General features: G+C 33.9%; 1 protein-coding gene across 6 annotated transcripts; it reads left to right on the forward strand.

The window, feature by feature from the left end:
* The first annotated feature begins 6,785 nt into the window (after window positions 1-6,785).
* On the forward strand, window positions 6,786-23,834 carry LOC132697853 (sialin-like). Of its 6 annotated transcripts, none has more exons than XM_060663555.1 (11): window positions 15,394-15,985; window positions 16,263-16,474; window positions 16,528-16,839; window positions 18,089-18,173; window positions 18,411-18,631; window positions 18,901-19,047; window positions 21,043-21,175; window positions 22,919-23,074; window positions 23,134-23,219; window positions 23,298-23,496; window positions 23,697-23,834. In XM_060663555.1, exons 1-11 carry the CDS (start codon window positions 15,961-15,963, stop codon window positions 23,708-23,710), a joined length of 1,590 nt encoding a protein of 529 aa, XP_060519538.1. In that variant the 5' UTR covers window positions 15,394-15,960; the 3' UTR covers window positions 23,711-23,834. The 6 variants fall into 6 exon arrangements, 5 of the variants coding, with proteins under 5 accessions (XP_060519540.1, XP_060519538.1, XP_060519539.1 ...); XM_060663556.1 differs by lacking the exon at window positions 23,697-23,834 and adding an exon at window positions 23,556-23,615; XM_060663557.1 differs by lacking the exons at window positions 15,394-15,985; window positions 23,697-23,834 and adding an exon at window positions 6,786-6,850 and having other exon boundaries at window positions 23,298-23,609.
* The last annotated feature ends 24 nt before the right edge of the window (window positions 23,835-23,858 follow it).

Below are 23,858 nucleotides of genomic sequence, written 5' to 3' on the forward strand. Positions count from 1 at the left end.
CGGGCAAAAACACTGTTTCGACGAATGACAGATTTCAGTTGGTGCCAAACATGTTCAATGGGATTAAATATATAGCGGTAAGGTGGAAACCTTAAAACTGTATGCCCTAGATTTTTTGCATAATTCTCGCAGACGTATTCCTTTTGTAGGTTCAAGCTTTGTAGAACTTAATTAATCTTCGTGAATATAAATGTCGTTATTATACATGTAGTTTTGGATTGTTGCTTTTGTGTCACATGAGGAAGGGGTTTTAGTCAACTGTCTACTGTGATAATTTGCATTGTCCATTACAATGACGCTATTAGGAGGAATGTTTGGAACTAGTTGGTTTTTAAACCAACTTTCAAATAAATCAGCGGTGGTGTCTTCATGGCAATGGAATCCAACCATCTTTAGAGGCAGCATGCAAAATAGTTATTCTTTTACCTCTTTTTGATGGCGCGTTTGTTTTACACTTATCAGTTGGGTATTATAAGTGTCGAACCAGGTTTCACCTAAGTAAATAATTGTTGTTCTCTGTAAATCCTATTTTTTTCTAGATATTCCAGTCGCCATTTCCGAATTCTAAAAGATTCCATTAAAACTTGCCTTTTGTCAATTTTTTTAAATCTAAAACTCATGTGTTGAATACACTTCCATAAGGTAGTTCTGCCACATTTAACACCGGTTTCATCTTTTTCAAACCTCCTAATTAAGATATCTAATGTAGGCGCTCTTTGTTCCTCATATAACTGGTAAATTTTATCTTGATCACTTACATCCACACTCGAGAAAATGTCAGCATCGCTTCATTTTTTCCTCGCTGAAATGGGATTATTCACAATTTTCCATACAGTTGATGTTGGAATTTCCGTCAATGCCGTTTCTTCTAAAAATGCTTCCTTGCTCGCACCACGTTCAATGAGTCAAATAAACATTCTTTATAACTTCCTTAGTCTCAATATAATAGTGTTTTCTACATTTGGGCGGGAGCATCTCCTGAGATACACTAGACTCGCACATATTTCGAATAATTCGCACACGATTGAACACACGCTGTATTACACACGAAATAAGAATGAGTACTAATGAGTACTAATGAACTTAAACTCAGTAGTATACCAAACCAAAGAATGTTAAACACAGGTAGGTATAAAATTATTTTCTATTACGGACCACAATTTTACCTGAATTTAAATTTCCAAACTTTAGGTAATAATCTTGTTGCATTGTATGTTAATGACCACCCTTGGATAATCCCGTGCAACAGCAACGATTCCGTCAATGTCTTTATTTAATCACCAACCAGGTCTTACGAAAAATAATGAGTTCGATAGGTCTCTTTCTCCGACGAGCCTGATTTTTTTTTAATCCGTTCATCTGTTTAAAAGTTATTCACTTAAACAACATTGATCACCCCTCACCATTTTATTCTAAGATAATAGTCCAAAATTGCAGAAATAAAACATAGGTTTCAGAAGCATATATTTTTTGTCACATTGACTAAAAAATTAGAGGAGAGAAAACAGTTTCTAATAAACCCCAGCTACGAAATTTCTTTTTTTTTGAATGAATTTTTATTTGAATTTAGTTAAGAACAATGATAGGAGCAGTCTGATTCAATCATGTCCACCTATTTTAAAAAAATATGCAAAATTTGTGGTTTTATAATAGTAATAATTCCGTAATATTTTATTGTTCTATATATTTTCGTTTATAATAAAAAATAAAAACATTATTTTTCCGCGGTATTTGTAGCGCGATATCTCTCTATCGGTTAACTTTTGACCCAATGTTTATATAACAAACTACCTTTCATTTTAAACAAGAAATCAGCAACTTGAGTTTTTCGGATAGGTTTCTCACCACCATGTATATATAAATAAATAATTTTTCACTATCTAAGATAGTTATTTACAAAACTTCTGGATTCCCCTGCGTTGGTTGTTGTTGACACGAACTTGCTAACGTTTCGCCAATCATCCTGTTAGCTTCTTCAGAGCTTAACTGAAACTGAAGAAGCCAGGAGGATGATTGGCGAAACGTTAGCAAGTTCGACTCAACAACAACCAACGCAGGAGGAATCCAAAAGTTTTGTAAATAGTATTACAGTAGCCTGTGGAAGTTTCTTTGAAAAAATGTCTAAGTTGTTTATATAAATCAAGGAAGGAAAGAGACATTAGAAAAATTACTTTTAAATGAAAATTGGCGGTTGGCGACTTTAGTAATAAAATGACGGACTGCGAGATATAGTACTCTGCAGCCCTGAAAAAAATGAACCCATGATGGATTAGGATATTGGATCTGTAATGCTGAACCGATAATAAAAAGCTCGGACAAACGTTCTTAGTTTAATTTCGCTGTAACGCGAGCCCGGGCAACCATGTAACTTAGCCCCTGCTTCAGGAGCGGAACGTTTTTCTATGCGAGTTAATTAAAACCCGGCCGTCGACGTAAACGAAGAGAACTTTAAAATTACTCCGTAGATTAAACTTCAACAAGACGAGGTAAACGACGCGGAGATTGGTCAGTTTTGCGTTTCCAATCGACTTTTATATAGAGACGACCTCGAGAGTGAGCAAGTTGAGCGTGAAGGTATTCCTTGGCCTATTTTTAGGGGTCGTTGTGAAGGGTATTGTGAAAATAAACTGCTAAATAGAGGACATAACTGTAAAAATAAATGTTTCCTGAAATGATAGACATAAACCAAATCCACGGGCGTACTGCACTGAGTCAGAAGAAAGTTCAAGTGGATCTAAGATGAAAAACGTATTTGTGTTTACAAGCTACAAAAACGAATTGCTCGTTCACCCTCCTTTCAATGGGTGAAACAAAGTTACAAGAGTGGTGCTTGGGTGATATATTGATTACGGGCGATGATGAATTGTCAAGGAGTACTTCATTGTGAATTTGTGTTAGTATGGGAGTTATACTATATTCCTTAATGTTAAAAAGTTTTATTCAACCTATTTTTAAGTGTGTTTTCCAAAACTAACAATGTTAACAATCATTTTTTATTCAAAATTCAGAAATAGAAATACCGCATAAAAAAAATTTATAAAAAATTATAAACGAACCTGGAATTCGAAACTCGAAATTTTTTGCTTCCCGGTGCTTACTAACTTAAGCAAAAAAACTTCTTTTATATGTTAGGTCTGAGGTTTTTGTTTTCTCATTTTTTCTAATCATTTCGAACATTTTAAAATTTGAATAATCCATTTTTCCATCAATTTGACTGGTAAGAAAAAATGGTTAAAATGTTTTGAAGGATTATTAGATTATTGGCGTAAATCTGAACTGAACGCAATCATTTATTCTTACATTTTTTGTGCAAATTATTGAGAAAACATGTTTTCTTAATTACCGTTTTTAGGGTTATTGGAGATTTCAGCTAATAATGCCGATCAACTCAGAAAATTATTATTTTTTTATAACTTAAATAAATAAACCTTCTTTTTAAACAATTTTGTTTATTAAGTTATATTTTTGTTGCGATTTTGACTGTTGAATTTGTATTCTCTGACTTCCGTAATATTGGTCCTACCTATGTACCTATAATAATCGTTAATTTTTTTGGACTAAATTACCTAAACTGAAAACTAATATTGAAACACAATAATTTTGGCAAATATGAATTTTCAATATCAAGTTTCACTATGAATTAGATTTTGGATGTTGGATTTTATTAACATGTTATTTTTTACCAAATTTGACCAAACCTATTCTTATTTCACTTTGATTTTTTTTCATATGTTCGTGTAATTACACTTAGTGTCTTTCAAACTTAGGTTTAAAAAAAATGCAACTTTCAACAAGTATTTTTTACTTACCTGGCGTTAATTACGGAATATTGATGGTGAGATAGACAACAGGCAATAGACAATAGATTTCATCCTTCTAAAGTTATACAGATCAGCGAACTCGAAAGTTATATTACTTAAATAGTGACAATATTTAAGAAAAATTGCACCTGCAACACTGAATAAGCGAACAATCTTGCAACTGAACTACAAAACAACATTTAAAACTAATAATAATAATAATAGACTGAACCGCATAGACTTATAAAATTTGCCAATTTATTCTTATTACAACAAAAATAACAAGAAGAAGCAATCAATTAATAACCAAAACCATTACAATTCTGTCGTGGCGGTTTAACCTTCGCTCGCTCCCTACAGAATCCTGTGTAATCGGCCCCCAAAGTTTTGATATCGGTTCCAAAAGTGTAGTGTTTGTTTTCTAAGAGTTTTGTGAACGTTTTAAAGTGTTTAATCGTTGTCAGCCTCGCTGTTTTTGACTTCTACTCCGGTTAAAGGCCGGATAGTCCACGGGGGAAGCGCGAGTGGCCGTTTCTTCCTATCGTCAAAAGCTATTTTTTTCAAGTGTTATCTTACGAAGGCATCCTTTAGGAATTTTGAATCATGTTTATCAATTTTGGAAGCTGTCCAAATGACCTTATGTAGTCCTGGCCATTAGAAGTAAAAGAAGAAGAAGAATTAGAACCATTACACGAGTATCTAGATGAAAAGCAACGTGTTTAGTATATTACAGCAAACAATAACAGTTATTCAAATAATAGACGAAAAGAAAATGCAATAATTATTTAGGTTATGTGATAGAAAATGGGAATATTATAAACAAATCTGAAACTTGCTTTGCATTCATTTTTTCGCTATTAATAGTTATATAAGAAACAAATAAAATAGTTTTTAAAAACGAGACCCGTCGATGGCAACTCAACTTTCATTCAAAACAAAACTTCTTAGTGGATTATTGGTTTTAAATTATTTTTATGAATTGTGATCAAAAAAATTATAAAACTTCGTTTTCGGGGAAATGGTTTTTAGTGGTAATTCTTGATGTAATTTCTGATACAAGTTGTAATTAAGTGCACGCAGATCCACTACTGAACTTCCCATTGCCATCCCACAAGAATTACCGGCGTATACCCTCACTGTGCCGCAATAAATAAAAGAAAATTAATTATAACACTTTCAATTTTAGGAGAAATGAATCATAAATAAGCGTTCGCGACATGGTTGCAAAAAGAAATACACGAGCGCCATACCTTGAACTTCATTTGTGGCCATTTGTATTTCCAAATTTAGATTTAATTATGGCGGAACGATATTTTAAACGATTTAATTAAAAATTAGCGTTCGCTCGAGCTCTCTAAAATTGCTTTCCCCTTTACGCAAACTTCAATAAAAGACGCAGTCGAAATGAAAGCGTTGGGTCACTTCAGCTCTTCAGTTGCCGCATGGGTCGGACTCATTTCATTCTTTGACCTATATATCTTAATCTTATTATGAGGGTGATGGCGCAAAAATACATCGGGGTAGCTTCGATCGCTCTACTATACAGGGTGCTTAATTGATTGAAGAAAAGTTCATATAGTATGTCGTTTTAAGGAAACAGTATATTATGCAACAAGTGCGGTATACGGCATTTGACTCACGAGTTTATTTGACACGAGCGGAACGCAGCCGAGCGAGTGTTTAATAAACGAGTGACTTAAACAGTTTACCGAACGTGTTGCATACTATACTTTTACATTTTCGCAAAAACAACAAGAATGCAGTCACTGACATGACCGTCAGAATATTATATAAATAATATATAAAATATCTCCAAAAACATCTGATTTCTTCCAAATCCGTGCGGTAAAATCCCGGAAATGTCCGAAGTGGGAAACCAAACTGACGTGGTAAAGACACGTTTCCATGTTGGATAGGCGTGTAATTAGGTATTTTTTTAATCCAGTCTGTAAATTACCTAATTACTCACCGATCTAGAGTGTATCACTTTACCACATCAGTTTTGTTTCCCATGAATCCGAGCCACTTCGGTCATTTCCGGGATTTTACCGCACGGATTTGGGAGCAATCGGATATTTTCGGAGATATTTCCCACGCTTTGAATTTTGACACTTGTTAATTCTGACGGTCATGTCAGTTAATGTATCCGTGTTGTTTTGCGAAACTGTACCCAAAAACTAACGGTCGTAGAAAAAGTATAGTATGCAATATGTTCGGTAAACTTTTGAAGTCACTCGTCTATTAAACGCTCGCTCCGCTCGTGTCAGATAAACTCGTGAGTCAAATGCCGTTTACCGCACTTGTTGAATATTTGACTATTTTTCTTCAACTTTGGACATGTTCTGAAATTTTGTACACATTTTTTATCGAGATGGGGAGTTTTTTCAAATGTATTTTTTTTAGGTTTGACTTCGGCATTGGCTTTGAGATAAAGATATTCGAAAAGCTACGCCGCTGGTCTTTATAAAAATTGAAATTATTTCTCTTTCACACTAGCATTTATCACCTAAAACATTAAAACCCAAAAAAATATATTTTAAGTTCGTTGAGACAGTTTTTGATTTTTTATTAAAATTTGGTAACATGTCTTTTTGGGTAAAAATTAATTTTCGATTATTCCAAGTGACACTGAGGCAGAAAGCTATCAAAATTACTGCATTTACCACATAAATAAAATTATAACAGTTTAACAGTATAGTTTTGACGTTGAGTATTGGAGATTGCTTGTACTTCGAATAGTGGTTATCTTCAATGATAACACGCTTGTAATTAAAAATGCTCAAATAAACTTGAACTTATCTTAAGGTTGTAGGAAACCTTAAATTTACCAGAGATAGAAGAACCGCCCCTTAGGTCAAAAATCGCCCATTGTTGTACATCTAGCTAATGCACTGGACTGGTATAACGCAATTTTAAATACGCTAATGTAAAATGGAGTTTCTAAGTGCTTTCGAGTACCACATTTTCGTTTAATGGGCTTCGGGACGATAATGGTCGAGGACAGTAATACTATGTTTATTGGGTGTACGAGACAGCTGCGTCATAAACAGGTACGGTGCGGTGCGATACCGAGAAGTTAAAGGCGACGGTTTTTAAAAAAAAACATTTTCCGTATAACCAAACTAAAAACTTGAAATCAAGAAAACATTTGTAAGTCATATCACGATTTCCAAATTGCTTGGAGCACACAGTATGAAATGAAGTCCGAATAGCTATATTTAAATAATGACGAAACCACAGAAATTACACATTTCTAACCTTTCATAAATAACCAATGCAGATAGCATTATTTGACACAATGTTGGCAGTTCTGGACATCGATGGGGTTTTTACCGAAATGAACTCAATATACGTAAAGAAAATGTTTTGCTAATATTTCATTAAACATTACCCATACAGTAACATAGAATTCTTTTTATCAATAGTCATATGGTTTATCAGAAATGTCTTTTTTATGACAATGTTGCAACCACTAAACGCTTACGCCAATGCTTTTAATCTCTCTGCTTTTAGTTATTGTTTATAGGAAAAATGACTTTGTGAAAAGGTATTTTTGAATATAGCTTTTTAAAGATTAATAGCAAAAGTATTATGAGCGCAATGAACTTTGCGATTTGAACCCCGAAGTGTCGTTTCATTTGGTGTATGTTGTATGTACTTTGGTGTACTTTTTATTATTGTTTTGTGGATTTATGTAATATCAATTACAGAACGCTCAAATTTAGGTAGCATTATCTATAAATGTGTGTAAAAGTTGTTTAATTATGAAAGTTTTAGTATTGTTACATTATGGTCTAACAACAATTGAAATTTTATTTAATTTTTTTAAATTTTAAGATTGCAAATTTAGCTTGCTTAGAAATCCTCAATTTCTTTAGTTTGTTATTATCTCTGGAGGTCAGAGGATGCGAAACTTGAATTTACACCTTACTCCATCCACATTTATAAATTTTCTGTGTCTTTATCTCAACCTGTCTTGAATTACAATAAATAAGATTAAAAAAAAACATCTAAAAAGAATTGTTTTATTAGCATGCGGCCGATAGGCGCCATTTTACACCAATATTTCGATATGGGATCAACGATTTATCCTTTTGGTTCAATCTATTTGATATAGTCCTTCCTGACAATGTCCTTATAAATAACACCGATTTGCGTAAAGCCGAAGGCGTCATATTTTTGACGAGATCATATTTTCTCAGCCCTCTCTATTTGTTCTTCCCAATGTTTCACGGAGGTCAGGGTTAGGCCTCATCGTTTTCTTTTAAAATATGAAAAATGTTTTTCCGCATCGAAACCGCAGGACAATCTGCACTATATATTCATAGGTGGATATAATCATGAATTGGGCATTATAGGATTACTTTAAAAAAACAACAAATTTTGTTACTCAAAAGCTAAAATGTAAAATTAACTCTCAGATCAAGACTGCTTATAGCGTTTACCTTGGCGCAGTGCAACATACATTTTGGTCATATGTACACCAAAAAAATAAATCCACCCGAATCCCGGTAGCATGGTTTTCGACGGCAATGTACCTGATGATCTCCTTTCTATTGTGGAAGCGTTTGCTACCTTTTTTGAGAGTGTATTTCTCCCTTCTGCGCCTGAGCGCACTCTTTGTAACATAGTAGATTTAAACTCAAGCACTATAAATTACTATCCAATTACTGAGAATGAAATAATAAAGGCCGCAAAGGAATTAAAAAATAAAATGACCTCAGGACCCGATGGAATTCCTTCTTTTTCAGTAAAAGATTGTATTAGTGTCTTTTCCAAGAATTTACTTAAAATATTTAACCTTGCCCTCTCCTTCCAAATATATCTGCAATGTTGGAAGGAATCCAGGGTCTGTCCAAATTTTAAAAGTGGTGAAAGAAATCACGTAACCAACTATAGACCTATCACAATCTTATGCAATTTTTCTAAAATACTTGAGGTCGTTCTGTATGACCGTATTTTTAACGCATTATCTCTCCATGTCATCACGGATTTTATAACTCCCGCTCTACTAATTTGCTACAGTTTACGGAGTATGCAGCAAGGGTGCTTGACAGTCAAGGCCAAGTAGATGTTGTATATACCGATTTTAGTAAAACATTCGACAAAATCAATCATGCTGGTTTGCTTCAGAAACTTAAGCGTCTTGGATTTGTCTATGGTGCGATGATGTTTCTCAGAAACTACTTAAGTGACAGGACACAGTACATATCTTACAATGTATCTAATAGATACATTGTATGATGTTGTCCCCCACATTAAAAATTTATTCAAGGGAAAAATACTTTAAAATCTGATAAGAGAATTTATCATGTGTCAAGAACTTTCCCAAAGATCGTTGGGGATAAATTTGCTTTACTTCTCTCGTAATCTCACTCACGATTTAGACAGTGGGCGTGGGATAAGTTCAGTATGACACGCAATATTACTCGATAGACTTGTTCCAAAGTTTTAACAGTAGTGCACTAAAAATAGTCTCTTATATGCATCAAAATCTTTCCTTTTCTAAAAGAAATTCGTGTATAGTATAACCGATGGTAACATAATTAGACGGTTTTCTAAAAGGAAGGACAAAAGACTTCTTTGCTCCGAAAGTCTCATATGTGTCTATAACTCATTTGTATTCGGTAAATTTATGAAATGACTTGCTTTCAAGTCGAACATAACTGTTGTTATTCATGACCACAGTCTTGTTAGATCGGAATTTAAAATAAATGCTCTAAACAGAACACTTACGTACAATTGTAAACTGTCAGATTTACTCTCTAACAATTAGCTTGCTAGGTACCAGGCCAAATTCTCGTACAACGTTCCCCTATGATTAGGTTACAGAATGTTTTCAACTCAATCAACCAGTCGATATATTTCGCAGTGTTTATAGGTGTTTACCATTCTTTAATTCATCTAAAAAATAGATAAACGATTCAGTGCAAAAAATTAGTACGATATACTAAATTAGCTTGATAAACATTATGATATGTTGGCAAAGTGGCGTTGAAATTCCTCTTCTCTCTTTAGTGTAATCTGGACGACCACAAGGGCTCCATTTGCCATTCGAATATGTGATGAAGTAATCGTACGTCTTAGCTAAAAAATTTTGGTCTTGGCGCGGCTTTTGACATGGATTTCCAAACTGACAAACAAAATTTACTAGCGGACGAGGCGAACGCGATTCATGTATTCCCGTAGAGGCCGTGAAATGTAACATCAAATCATCATTATCATACGATGGGCGAAATATGAAAAATATATTCCTTGTTAGATTTGGTTGCCGGCTATTATATTGAGAAGAGCAATTCGATAGTGTGGCATAGATCATAAAAAATATTGGGTCTTAAGATAATGAACGGACACCTTTTGTTCTAGGAAATAAGTTGCCGGAACGATGACATGTGTAGGTTATAATAGTTTTATTTTTTATAGAATAATTTGCTCTGTTCTTTATAAAACGTGAGTGAGAAGTAGCTTGCCTGTTTTTTTTTTCATTCAAGAAATTCTGCTAAAGTATTAAACTCTATGTGTTCGGTTGTAATTTCAATGTTATATTCTATTTTAAAATGTATTAGAAGCTTATCTTTAGGAATTTGAAACTGACAAATAGAGCAACGATGAGCCGTAGAAGTAACTATTTCCTAGGAAAAAAAATTGGCAAAGTGTTGATAGAAGATAGGTTTTTTGATGGTATGCAAAGTCTTTCAGTATATTAAAATTCTTATTACAATGTTTACACTAATGTTTATATTGTTTTCTCGGGGCTATAATATCAACTGAATCTCAAAATTGAACACTGTGCTTAAAGACAATACTTTTAGCTTTGGCTTTTCTTACCTGGATGAAACTTTTTTGCATGTTTTCTCAAATTGAAACGAGCACTGAAGGTTTGTTCACACTGAGAGCATTTAACGCTATCCATTTTCAATAAATCAAACACAAATTAAACGAAAACACCAGAAAGCACAACAATACAAGGAATTACAATCAAAAGAGTCAAAAGCCGAAATAAAATCGTAAGTATCAAGAAATGTCAAATCATATCAACCTTCAAAACAATCTGACATAATAAACAAGTCTACCCGCCAAAACTCTCGGTTAGTTTTGTTTCAGTTCGTTACAGGCTGCCAATATCGGGAATGAATATATCGCGTTCTCCCCATCCGCTAGTACAAAATTCCTGGGTCAATTTACGATTATCCAGTAATGAATTGCTCTCAGTGGACTATGCAAGCAAGACGGTAGAATGGCAATTTGACGTCCACCGGAACGGAAGAACTTAACTTGCACAATCCAAATTTATTTATGGTATATAAATAAAATAATAGAAATAAAAAAAAATTTTCAGTTAGTTAATTATACTAAAATAAATATCATTTTAATGTTAACCTGTAACAGACAACCAAATTTGTATTACTTGTTACCCAATGGTTTTTCTGAATATGTATCTGTTTCTGCGTTATATGGTATTTTACTTGTTTCTGCAGAGCTTGATAGACAGTTTCTTCTCGCTGCAGTTGCTATACCCTTAAGACAACTGCGAAACCGTGCGAGACGTTTAAAAAAATATATAGACAGCGCATTTAAGTAGTTCCGCCTGGTCAGTAATTTTCATCGTTAACTATCCGTTATTGTTGCGCATTGGGGAGAATGTTTGGGTTTAGAAGTTGTGCGCGAAAATTGCGGCCCGTCTACAAATATGTAATAATATGTTGAGCTAAAACAAAATGGAAATATTTTCAACCTTTGGGCTTCACCGATCGAAGCAAATGTTAATGGTTGTGTTTTATTCCTGGCAGGCGTTTTGCATATCCGTCTGCTTGGATATAAATTGCTTATTATCACGACATTGCCGAAAATTGAATACATATTATAACAGTGTTAACCAAGAGCGTCTAGGATTACTTGAAAATCCTGCTTAAATTTGCATAATTCGTTTCAAGTGCCAACGAGCACAGATTGTTAAAAATTTTTGTTTTGACTGCATTCCATTTTGTTTTCAAATAAATTTTCTGCTGCCACGCCAGTCTAACTTAGGACCATTACTATTTCTAATTTTTATTAATGACGTTGTTTCAAATCTTAATGATACTCAGAACCTGTTATTTGCGGATGACTTAAAAATTTATACTTCCATTTCCAGTATTGCTGATTGCGTTACGTTGCAGAGATCAGTAGATGTTGACTGGTGTATCTCAAATGAATTGAGTCTTAACGTAGATAAATATTAGGTTCTAAGCTTCACTCGTAAGAATGAAACTATCGATTTTCAATACAGAATCTCAAATATTGTCCTCCGGCGTGTTACAGATACAATCAAAGACTTACATTCGTGAATACATAACGAGCATTGTATCTGAGGCTAACTGTAATTCTGGTTTTATAGTACGCAACTGCAATTCTACATTGCTGCTTTGAAGGCCCTGTATTTTAGCTATGTTCGATCTAAGCTTGAATACGCCTCGGTTGTATGGAATCTGATTTACTCTTGTCATAGTTGGGCGGTCGATGGTGTACAGAAAAAGTTTTTGAAGTATTTGTTTGTTCAAAACATAAACTACAAATTTTACTTGGAAAATTTTAATGAAATGTAGGCGGAAGTGTGTTAGCTTAGTTATCTTTGTTTATAAATTTGTACACAATATTATAGATAGTCCGAATCTAATAGAGTATTTAGGATATTCGTGTACCATGACTCAATTCGCGCGCCAAAGACACGCTTCACTGTGTTCTGGCAAGAACAAACCTATTGAAAAATTCGCCTATAAATATAGCATGTTCCAATTGTAATTGTGTTTCGGACATGTGTGACATATTTAACTGTGGACTGAGGGAATTGAGAAATATTGGTGTCTAGCCGTCGTTAGCTCGAATCAAGATCTATGGTTATTCCAAATTCTTTGGAGCTCACTTTGTCAACCTGCTCGAACTAGTCACTAGAATAGGTTAGGTTACATTATATTACATACTGTTCCCTTTTTTTTGTTACTATACATTGCTCTGTAAATGGATTGTTTTCTGTTGAGCATTAAAGCTATTATTATTATTATTGTTATTATTAATATTGTTATTATTATTATTATTGTTATTATTATTATTGTTATTATTATTATTGTTATTATTATTATTACTATTATTATTATAACCCACTAAAACTTATGCGAAATTCTGAAATTCATAAAAACGAATTAACTTGTGGAAAAATTATAATGTTTAAAAATTGCTTTTTGACCGTGCTTGGTTTGCCTGCATATTTGGCAGTATTTTTTCCCAATATTTCCTTTACAAATTGAGAAACTCAAAACTTGTATTTTTAGATATTTCCTGTATAATTATATAATTAATCTTTCCTATGTTGGATAAAATTTAAGTGACACATTGCTGTAAAACCTTGCCATAAATCAGTTTATGAAACGGTGAAAGAGCACCGGGAATTGCTTAATATCGCAGAAAATTAAATCTGGCAGTCACCCGAAACAAAAAATCGAAAACATCAATTCCCATCAATATATGTATTTTCTAAGTGGTAATTACGCGAGAGGTTGATATATTTTTTCTTACTTCCCTGAACAATATTGACAAAAGTTTTCCAATTTCCAGTTTTATTAATAAAATGTCGGAAAGGGTTCCGCGATGATTTATGAAGACAATTAACTTTTTGCATCACTCTATATTGCTACGAAATTTATTAAATTAGCCTTCCTGTTTTGCAATTCATTTTGGTCCGACTTTCTAGCCCATTTTGAAATGGTTTTAATTTCAAGAGGTGAGGGACGCCGAAAAAAGACACCAATCCCCAGTATATATCAGACAGTCAACTTCTTAACTATTTTTTTTTGAATAAATTATTTTCCATACTGTACTGTATTGTTACATTCGAAAAATCGATAAAGTCGATGGTTTTCTCCTCACTAAACTCAAGATGTCGGTAACGGTAGGTCCAAGGAACCCCATTGATACAGAACGAAAAAAATCGAAAAAAAAATTACTTTTGTCTGTCCGTTTTCCATGGATTTTTCCGACAAGATCTTCCGAACGGTTTGAGCTAGACGGTTAAAAATTTGCACCTTTTTAACAGTCCACGGGATGCACAACATACGTAAAAATGGGCGCGATCAAACCTCGGCGGCCATCTTTTTTTTTTCAATTTTGAACATCGCTATGAAACACGATAAGTGTCTGAACTTTGAATCTATCGATGCCCACATATACAGCTTAGCTCCCTAACGGAACCTATTGAAATTGGGGGGCTGGGGGGTAGGGAATTATTTAAAAAAAAATAAAAATCGCTTCTGCAGGAGTTTAAGAAACAAATCAATTTTCGAAAAATTTTTAGGAAAAAATCTGTAAACGAGAAGATCCGCGAGATCAAATTCTATAAACTTTTATTCTTCATAATTTTCAGAAATGGGTGGGTGTGGCTGGTATTCGCAAAAACTGAAAATTGAGGTCACCTTTTCATAGTAATTGACGATAACTAGAAGGCTGTGCTTCACCTTTTCACATAGTCATATAGCAGATATAGACAGCTAAAACTATTGTACAGAATGTTCATGCTATACTAAGTTTTTTTTTTAATTTATTTTTTTTTTTGGATTATTTTATCTCTCAGAAAAACAAATGTCCTCGAAAACTATTAACCTAATCGGCGAAATTCTTCTGCGGGAATACGTGCAAGATTCGGTCCTATAACTTTTATTTCAAGCATTTTTTCGATTATATACAGGGTTTATCAATTATTGACAAACGAGAATTTATACTGGATGCATGCACAATAAAATTATATCCATTTTGTCAAAGTTCAGGGAAACAATGCGTCCCTCTAGGACAAAAAGATTTTAAAATACAAAGCTGAGTAGTAACTTTGTAGATTGCGTACTAGATAATACCTATAGTACCTATCTAATGTATCTTTGCTAATGCCGGTGTAGTTGGCAGCCCTGATTAGCAATAAAAACTCGTCAAAAATGCAAATCGCAAAAAATTTAGTTATACATCTCAAACGGCAAAGTCTAGCTTAAAATCCTGATCTGAGCTACTCGATATTATTTTATTTATTATTAAAATTATGAAAATAATAGATAAAATGCCAAAATACATTTCATCTTTTTATCTTTTTTGGTATATGAAATATTACTCTACCTAGCGAGTCAGATATTCCCTAGTAATTCCAACTTTCGGGGAATCGCAATTTATATGATGCAAAGGTAAAATCCAAAATAATTGTCCAAACAAGGAACTCGAACTTGACTGGCTTGACTCTTCTTAGCTGTCACTAAAACAATACAGTGCAGTATCATGGATATTTCCTGGGCGTTTTCATTTTTAATTTGGTGGTGTATGATGAGAAAGCACATGTTTTGTTAAGTTTAAAGAATACGACAACTCATGAAGGTACGGATTAATCGTGTTTGATTTTTTTTCCTTCATGAGTAAACTGCATTGTATTATATCTAATTGTTATCATACAAGTTACGTGTCAATAACCTATTAATCCGATTAACTGAAATATTTTAAACTAATATAACGATAATGTAAACTAAGCAATAATCCAATTACATAAATATTTTGAAATGAAATGAAACGAAACTCCGAAATCCAAAAATTCAGAATTTCATTGTTTCTCTAGTTAACTAATCGCTACTATATTTTTTAATTCATCAGTTACAAAGAAGGATAGAGAATGAGAATTTGGATATGGCCATGGCAAAATTACTTGCCTCCGAAACACGAAAATAATTTCATAGCATAAAGAAAAGTCATACCGTACTTTGATTAGGCGAATGAGTATTCATTAAAACACAACTATATGCTATAACTGGGTACTTTAACAAACCATAACAAATATTTAATTTAGGTGTTTACGCTTTTCGGTCACCTTGTATACTGCGCTAACAAAAAATCATGCAAACACGCATTATGCCAGTGTACAAAAGATATATTTACAATGTTCCTTTATTAAGTACCTACGTTTAACACAGTATCGGGTACTAACATAGAAAGACAATAGAGATAAAACGATTATCTAAAGTTACAAGATATGCGTTTAAATGGAAAAATCACGATTTCAAACAGTGGCCAGAGTGAGAGTAAAGATTCCTATCACAATGGTTTCGTAGCATGTGTTTTTTCTTTCACAAAACTTAAGTGGTGATTTCGCGGCGTCGTCATGGAAAAAGGAAACGAAATTAAAGGTAAAATAAAAATGTTTATATTATCTATTCGGTACGTTGGTTGTCATATGCATATTAAGGCTAAATTTTATTTATCTAAAGGTTATTACCTACTAAAAATCATGACGGTTTCAATCACATCATCGTTCTTCTAGGTGCAACAATTTCATAATAAATATGTTCACCTTCGCACTCTCGATATTGTGATTACTAGATGTCGATTAAGGTTCTGGTTTTGGAAACTTTTTGAAATACTTTTGATTAGTCAGAGGTGACTGATGATATATGACATTTCAAGTATCAAAACATTGTTGCTCTGCCCGAGACGTCCTTTGGTACCTCGTCTTCGTTGGATTCGCAGTGAACTATATGATCAGGATAAACCTAAACATAGCTATAGTCGCCATGGTGCAACCACGTCCCAAAGATAACGTTTCCATATCCAGCGAATGCATAATAGATGCACCGACGTCGTCGTTATTATTAAACAAATCCGATACTGGCAGTACAGTGAGTACCAGCGAATATCGCGGAATATGTCGAATAACGAATGAAATATTTAGATTTTCAACACTTCAGATCACGAACCGTTGACGAATCAAAGCGCAGTTGTCCGGGCTGGCAATTTTTCGGAAAACAAGGACGCAAAATTCGACTGGAATGAAAAAGTCCAGGGATACGTGTTGGGTAGTTTCTTTTGGCTGCACTGGGTGACTCAAGTTCCTGGTGGTATCTTGGCCGGAAAATATGGCACCAAACTCGTTTTCGGGCTGTCCAATTTTGGAGGAGTCGTTCTTTGTTTCGCTATTCCCTATTGTGCTTGGCTGGGACACACCTCGCTCATTTTGCTCAGACTCGTGCAAGGATTGATATGTGTGAGTAATATCGCTCTATCAATTGGAGACATAGATGGAAAAATTTTTATCTTCCAATAGGAGATCTCGGTAACTATATAAGCTGTGGAAATGGTTAGAACACAGTCTAGAGAACCAATTTTTTGTAGGTATATTGAAAAGGTAAATTGTTTGCGGTTTCAATTAATGCTGATTTCTTTCTAGTCTGCCAATTAACAAAAAAGATGTCTACTCATTCTTCGGGCTCTTATTTGAGTAGTCTCAAAAGATTTCGGATATTTCATTTTGTTTTTTGGTTATAAAATAAATGCATATGACTAAACAAATACTCCAAATAATATCCTCTTTCCATAGTTTTTAACACATGTGTTACAATATATTATCGGAAAACCTCAATTTAATTTACCATCAATCAAATGAAGATATTCCAAATCTGTAATGACCATTCCAAGCAATTACATGAAATTGTATAAAGATTTTTTTTCGTTGAAAAACAATGTAAGATATTTTTCCATAGCTCTTATAGCTTCCGGCAAATTTTAAATAATTTAATTTTCTATTATCTGGCAAATTGTCTAATAGAATAGATATGAACAACAAAAGAAACACGATATAAGCTTCAACCAGGGTTAATTAATGCAGCTGTACGACATGTTCGCTGGCATATGTAAACAAAACTTGCTTGTATCATTTTGGTAGCTGCGCTTGACCTAGATTTGACCCGTTTGAGGTTGCCATTTCTCAGATATATTAATGTGTCGTGCCCCCACACACAGAAAGGAAAACGAAGCAGGGATTAAAAATTATGTGTTTATTTTACATCGTTACATTACTTTTAACATGCGAAAATTATCATTTTTTGTTGAACGGACTAGAAATAAAGTTTTTTCTACTCCCTACTCTAAAATGTTCAATGAACTATTAGGCATGCACAAAGTGTCACCTTAAGACGTTAAATTCATTAAACATTATGACCGACCTTTCCGGCACTTTAGTCATGGGTTTGAGAGCCATGGGATGTTTTGGTCACATCATAGCGAGTATGCTGTTTTGCAAAAATATACTCAAAAACAAATGGCCATGATGAACATGTCAAGACACTCGTTATTTGATTAGCGAGTGCCAAAAAAACTGATGACTAAATGAGAGACTACTAATTACTTTGAATTTCTACGTCTTTTGGAATAGTCATTTTCTTAATGAATCCATTATTATTATCTGCAAAGGGTAACAGCACTATTTTTATAAAAGTTCAAAACTGTTATTCTAGGGGTTTGCTTGGCCATCGATGCACAACTTAACAGCGCGATGGATACCTCCAAACGAAAGAAGCAAATTTGTGACGGCTTATCTAGGTGAATTAATGACAAACAACTTCCTTTTTTTCAAAATACGAACAAATCGTTTCTCCTTTTTATTCCGTTATTTAGACTAGATACACTTATAATTTAATAATCTCTACTAAACATAAGTCTGGAAACAATTTTTTCTATTTCTTCTTTTCTTTCTTCTTCAATCTTTCAAAAATGAAGTCCCTAAATTCAATACAGACAAAAAGTTCAATTCAAAAACTGACAACTTTTTTGCTGCAGGTAGTTCTGTGGGTACAGCTCTGACCTATCCAGTGTGTGGTTTCATTATCGACAGGTGGGGATGGGAGTACGTGTTTTATGTCAGCAGCTTCTTCGGAACGGTGTGGTTCGTCGCGTGGTGGATGTTGGTGTACGATTCGCCGGGTCAGCATCCGAGGATATCGAAGAACGAGAGAGACTATATTTTGGCGAGCTTGGGAGAGAGCGTCGCTAAAACGCAGGTGGTTCTCAAATAGCACCGCACACCTGATACAAGTTTGGAGCAGGGTTGCTCTTCGGCGTTGTTTATACGACAAATGCAGTAACCCAAACTTTATGAAAACTTGCACCAAACTTCCTAGTTACCGCTGATAAAATCTCGTTGCACACTTGCAGATCCAGTCTTCCACGTTTTTCCCTTTTTCCCTCCTTTCTTCATGTGTTGTTCTTTTTGTATTTTTGTTTATTTGTATTATTATTATATTATTAAAAGGAAATGATGAAATTTCAGTCATCGGTACCATGGTCGAACATTTTCAAAAGCCGAACCGTGTGGATGAATATACTGACCCAGTTCGGTGGCTTGTGGGGACTTTTTACCCTAATGACTCACGCTCCGACTTACTTTAAGTTTATACATGGATGGAACATCAAGGCCGTAAGTAAAAAGAACCCAAAAGTACTCTATTCTCTTGACGGGAATATTCTATGGGTAGATCCCACACAGGCATAAAACACAAACGAGTGAAATTACTTGCAATAGGGGTCAATTAAACTGTCACGGGATTCAGATTTGATAACGTATAATATTGATAAGCGTAAAATTTTATTATACTCATGTACGTAATAAACACCTATGACGCTTTGGTGATCTTTGTAGTTGATAATCTTCGAAATCGCCATTAGTTTTTCACTTATATTTCAATAACAACATATAGCAAAATCCTTATCTTTATTTTCATACCTTCAGTTCCTTATATATATATATATATATATATATATATATATATATATATATATATATATATATATATATATATATATATATATATATATATATATATATATATATCAGAATTTTTCTATAGTTAAATCGAATACACATGGCTATGGCAAAATTCAATACAAAACTTCAGGTTTTTTAAGTTCAAATGGCAGCTAAGAAATTTAAAGTGGTATCATATTTTGGAGGAAAAAAATCAAATTTGTATTTCGAAAACCGTACCAAATTGCTAGTATTAAACGAAATAATCAAAAGAAACCAGTCTTGACATGACAGCCATGAGTGACTTGTTTAAGTATCTAATTAAAAACAATTGACTTGACAGTTTGTGAAAAAGTTGTTCAATGTGATTTTTCCAAGAAAGAGAACGTTCTATCCAGACCCCAAGGACCTTATTGTGCACTTTGCTACAAGAGAAAATCAGTTTAATTTTTGTAACGAGTTCGAGACGAACCATCCAAGCGCTCTAGTCTTGTTGGTCACACTATCGATACTAAGTTCATATAGGTTCCTATCTCGCGATAAAAGAATTGGATCATCCGCGCAGATGGTAGTATTACATAGTATGTGGAAAGAGAAATCGTTGGTGTAAACTATGAACAGCAGGGCATGCTAGAACTACTGCATCTTCACTATTCACTTCGATACACTGACCATAAGCTGCAGCTTTTGTCGACTGAACTTCTTTTTTATAGAGTTTATTTAAATTTCTATACTGCTGCCAATGATCTGAACTGCCAGACGCTATGGCCATAGCCTTCACGTGTAAGAACTTATCATGCAGGCAACTTAGATCGTTGTTGTACCAAGAAATTAGTCTCGAACTTTTGGATTTAACCTGCTTCTCGTTATAAGAACAATAATAATAATAATAATAATAACAATCTCTATTTTCCAAATCGACAAATACAATATTTGTAGATATAGGAAATTGTAAAATAATGTACTATATATAAAAAATACTACAGACAGCAATCTATAAACAAGGAAGGAAAATGCCTGCACTCTTTTACTGAGTACAGGCATTTAATCACAAGACAGTAAGAGGTAAAAAATTACAGCTGTGAAGCATACATGCTAAGCAACATGGCGTTTCATGGCCATTAAATAAGGACATGTCCAAATTTGTAAGAATTATGGTGATTATTTAGAAAATTTCAAAACTTGCACGAAATTTTTGAGCGTCTCTTCAGGATCATATTGAAATAAATGTTAATAAAAAGTAGTCTAACATACAGAGTTTTCACAAGTAAGTCCAGAATTTCAGCATTCTATAGGCATATTTTTGAAAAGCAAAATAAAAATAATGAAGATGGGTATTCTAAAGTATTACGCATAAATAATTGGAAGAGAGCAGTAAATCCACAAATGTTATGAAACGTTTAGAGACAACGATGTTGCCATATGCCCTTTTTACAAGCGACAACGACGCGTCGTTGAAAATATTTTAGTTCGATATAGCAGACTCGATAACACAAGCATCCAAATTTATACAATTCGAAATGCAGCGTGCTTTACCACAATTTTATCGAAAAGAATGTTTTCCTCTTGTCCTGAATTGTAAAAGAAACACCAGATACAACTTATCGGATAGAAACGTTTTAAATTACGCGGAAAACTCCATGTGTGTACCCTGATATATGTTTTTAGACGGGGTTGCTTTCCGGAATGCCCCACATGTTCCGAATGCTCTGGGCCTACGCATTTTCGTTGATCGGGGATTACTTGCTCAGAACAAACAAAATGAACCGCACCAATGTTCGAAAATTGGCAACGGGATTTTGTGAGTATCGATCGCGTGTAATTTTTTTGTTTTTTAATTAATTGTTTATCCCAACAAACCTTTTCGAAACGTTCGGGTCAGGATTTTGCATTTCGGTCGCTAATATGCGCTGCATAAAATTCATGCCAAACAATTAGTTGTCGTTTTTTGGCACAAAATCGTTGTTTTCATTGCGCGAAACTATACGTGTACATTTTGGACACTTTTACGAAAGAAAGATGCGGCCTTCGAAATGGTGAGGTTCTTTAATAAGAAACGCAAACGACACGAGCGATTTTTAAAGGCCATTCCATTTTTTAAGTAGAAAATATTAATTTTTAAGTGACCCATGTAGTTTTCATGTGATAACTTATCGAAAAACTTCTATCAATACAACAATAATAATAAAGAACTTTATGCGCAGAATACGAGGTCGAGTCAAAAAGTTTATTGGCCATCCTTTATGTCTTAAAATTTAGCAGATTGTACATTGTTTTTTTAATTAGGTTGATATAAACTTTTCAAAAATATGTAGTAAGGTAAATTTACTTTCGAAAACATGCTCAATAGTTAGCTATGTGGGAGGGGGGGCTGGTCAATTGACCATTTCTTAATTGACTAGTCAAATTCGATCAAAATATTTTAAATAACATCTTGCCATTGTAGAGCGTTATCTATCATTATTTAATAATCGAATGTATTTTATAATACATTATTATGCGTTTGTGATGTTCAATTTACCTATAACCCTCTTCAAGGAATACCTGAAAACGATGCTTAGCGATTCGGAAAATTTCAATTAAAATATCCACTCCATTTAGTTATCAGAACACAAGATATAAATAAAAATAATTAAATAAATATAAATTTCACTGTATTTTTAAAGTTATTCCGATCAACTGAGAGGTCAATTCCACAACGCTTTTTGGAGGGATTAATCGGAAAATATCAGAATAAAATAATTATAAACATCGTGTATTTTTGAAAGTCCGTATTATTCTGTATCAATGTCAGTTCCAAAAAATAACTTCAACTCACCAAAACAAGTATGATGTACTTGATTGAACTAACCAAAATTATTTTTGAAAAAGCTCAATTATTCAATAAAAATATTATTCCATGTTAAAAATAGGGTCCAATATATGTTTAACTAAACCTCATATACTCATTCTGAGAGAAGCACTTAATTCTACTCTCAACGCGCGTACTTTTAAAATAGAAATTCCTATATCTCATTTCTCAGAAAGGAAAGGCGGTAAGAAAAGTGCGTTTTTGCGATCTTTCGTTTCACAAAAAATGAGCCATACTGTAGGAACAACAGTATTCTTTTTAAAAAAAGTGACAAAATGGGAGCCAGCTCCCATGCTGGGCCTACACACGCACATAAAATCTAAACACTTTTTTTTGTTTTATGTAATTATTCTTCAGTCTGCAGCTTTTGTTGACTATCAGAACAACGCATTCCAGTTTCCAGCTAAAAATTCGAATAAACTTGAAGTCAGTTATTATTTAAATTTTATTTTCATTTGGTATTTTTATTTGTTCTATATAAACGCAGATATTTTTATTTTGCATTATTGCATTTTTTTTGTGTTTATAAAACCAGCTATGCTATATTAATCTGATACCCTGTAAATTTTTTATTAGGAGTCTGAGCTAAAGGTCTGCATGAATTTCGGGTAAAATGGAATTTCATTCATTCATTGAACGTCGAATGTTCTTTGTTGCTGCGCAAAAATAATGTATTATTATTAAACATTTTAGGTTGTGTGGGCCAAGGCGTATTCATGTTAGGGCTCGCATACTCCGGCTGTAACAGCCTAGCGGCCATAATATTCCTCACCCTCGCCGTAGCTGTGCACGGATCAGTTTCTACGGGTCCTCTGGCCAGCGTGGTTGATATCAGTCCGAATTACGCAAGTAAATTCCGTTCAATAGTCATCCCACCTGTTTCACACTGCTTATTTTTTCAATTTTAGGCGTTATACTAGGGTTGATGAATACATCCGCCGCCATCGTGGGATTTATAACCCCGGCATTGGTCGGATACTTAACTTTTCAGAATGTAAGTCGGCGGTTAAGTTCATCCATAATCACAAATTCATTATTTTCAATAATTTGAAAAGCAACTTATTCTTTGCAGCAAACTGCCCACCAGTGGCAAAGGGTATTTTGGGTGGCAACATTCTTTTTGGTGGTAAGCGGTCTAGGTTTCGCGCTTTTCGCCAAATCCGAACTCAAATCGTGGAACACGCCCCTCAAAAACACCGGACCTCCAGAAACCGAGTTGATGATAATTCACGCAAAAACAGAAGCAAAAGATGAAGGAAAAGCTACAAACGGTACGCAAAACTCATAAGCGATGTGGAAAATATAATAAAGTTTCAAACAAATCCGACAGGCACATAAACATAATATGGACTTCAATCGCTTGTGGTTTGTACGACTGAGAAAACGTAGCAATAAATTATTTTTATAAATAAAATTATTTGTATTTGTTTTTATTTTTGAATTTTTATTTGTTTTCTTCTTTTTCTGGTAGTACGTGCATTCTGACAGTAGGCTATTGATAAAAAAGAAGAAGGAAATGACATACGATATAACCTAAATCCATTTCCTCCATATTTTTTAAAATTCTGGGATGAATCCAAACCTTTTTGATGAAAACGAAAGGCGTACTCCGTTTCCGGGTCCCAACGCACCC

This window comes from Cylas formicarius, unplaced genomic scaffold (genome assembly GCF_029955315.1).
Source record: "Cylas formicarius isolate icCylForm1 unplaced genomic scaffold, icCylForm1.1 PGA_scaffold_2__14_contigs__length_35257938, whole genome shotgun sequence".
Lineage (NCBI taxonomy): Eukaryota > Metazoa > Arthropoda > Insecta > Coleoptera > Brentidae > Cylas > Cylas formicarius.

What these genes read in the sequence shown, in the direction of transcription:
- LOC132697853 (XM_060663554.1), top strand. Translation starts at nt 15,961, where the DNA reads ATGGAAAAAGGAAACGAAATTAAAG. An exon ending in TATCAGTCCGAATTACGCAA is followed by an intron (nt 23,075 to 23,133) that starts GTAAATTCCGTT and finishes TTTCAATTTTAG; the next exon opens with GCGTTATACTAGGGTTGATG. An exon ending in GATACTTAACTTTTCAGAAT is followed by an intron (nt 23,220 to 23,297) that starts GTAAGTCGGCGG and finishes TATTCTTTGCAG; the next exon opens with CAAACTGCCCACCAGTGGCA.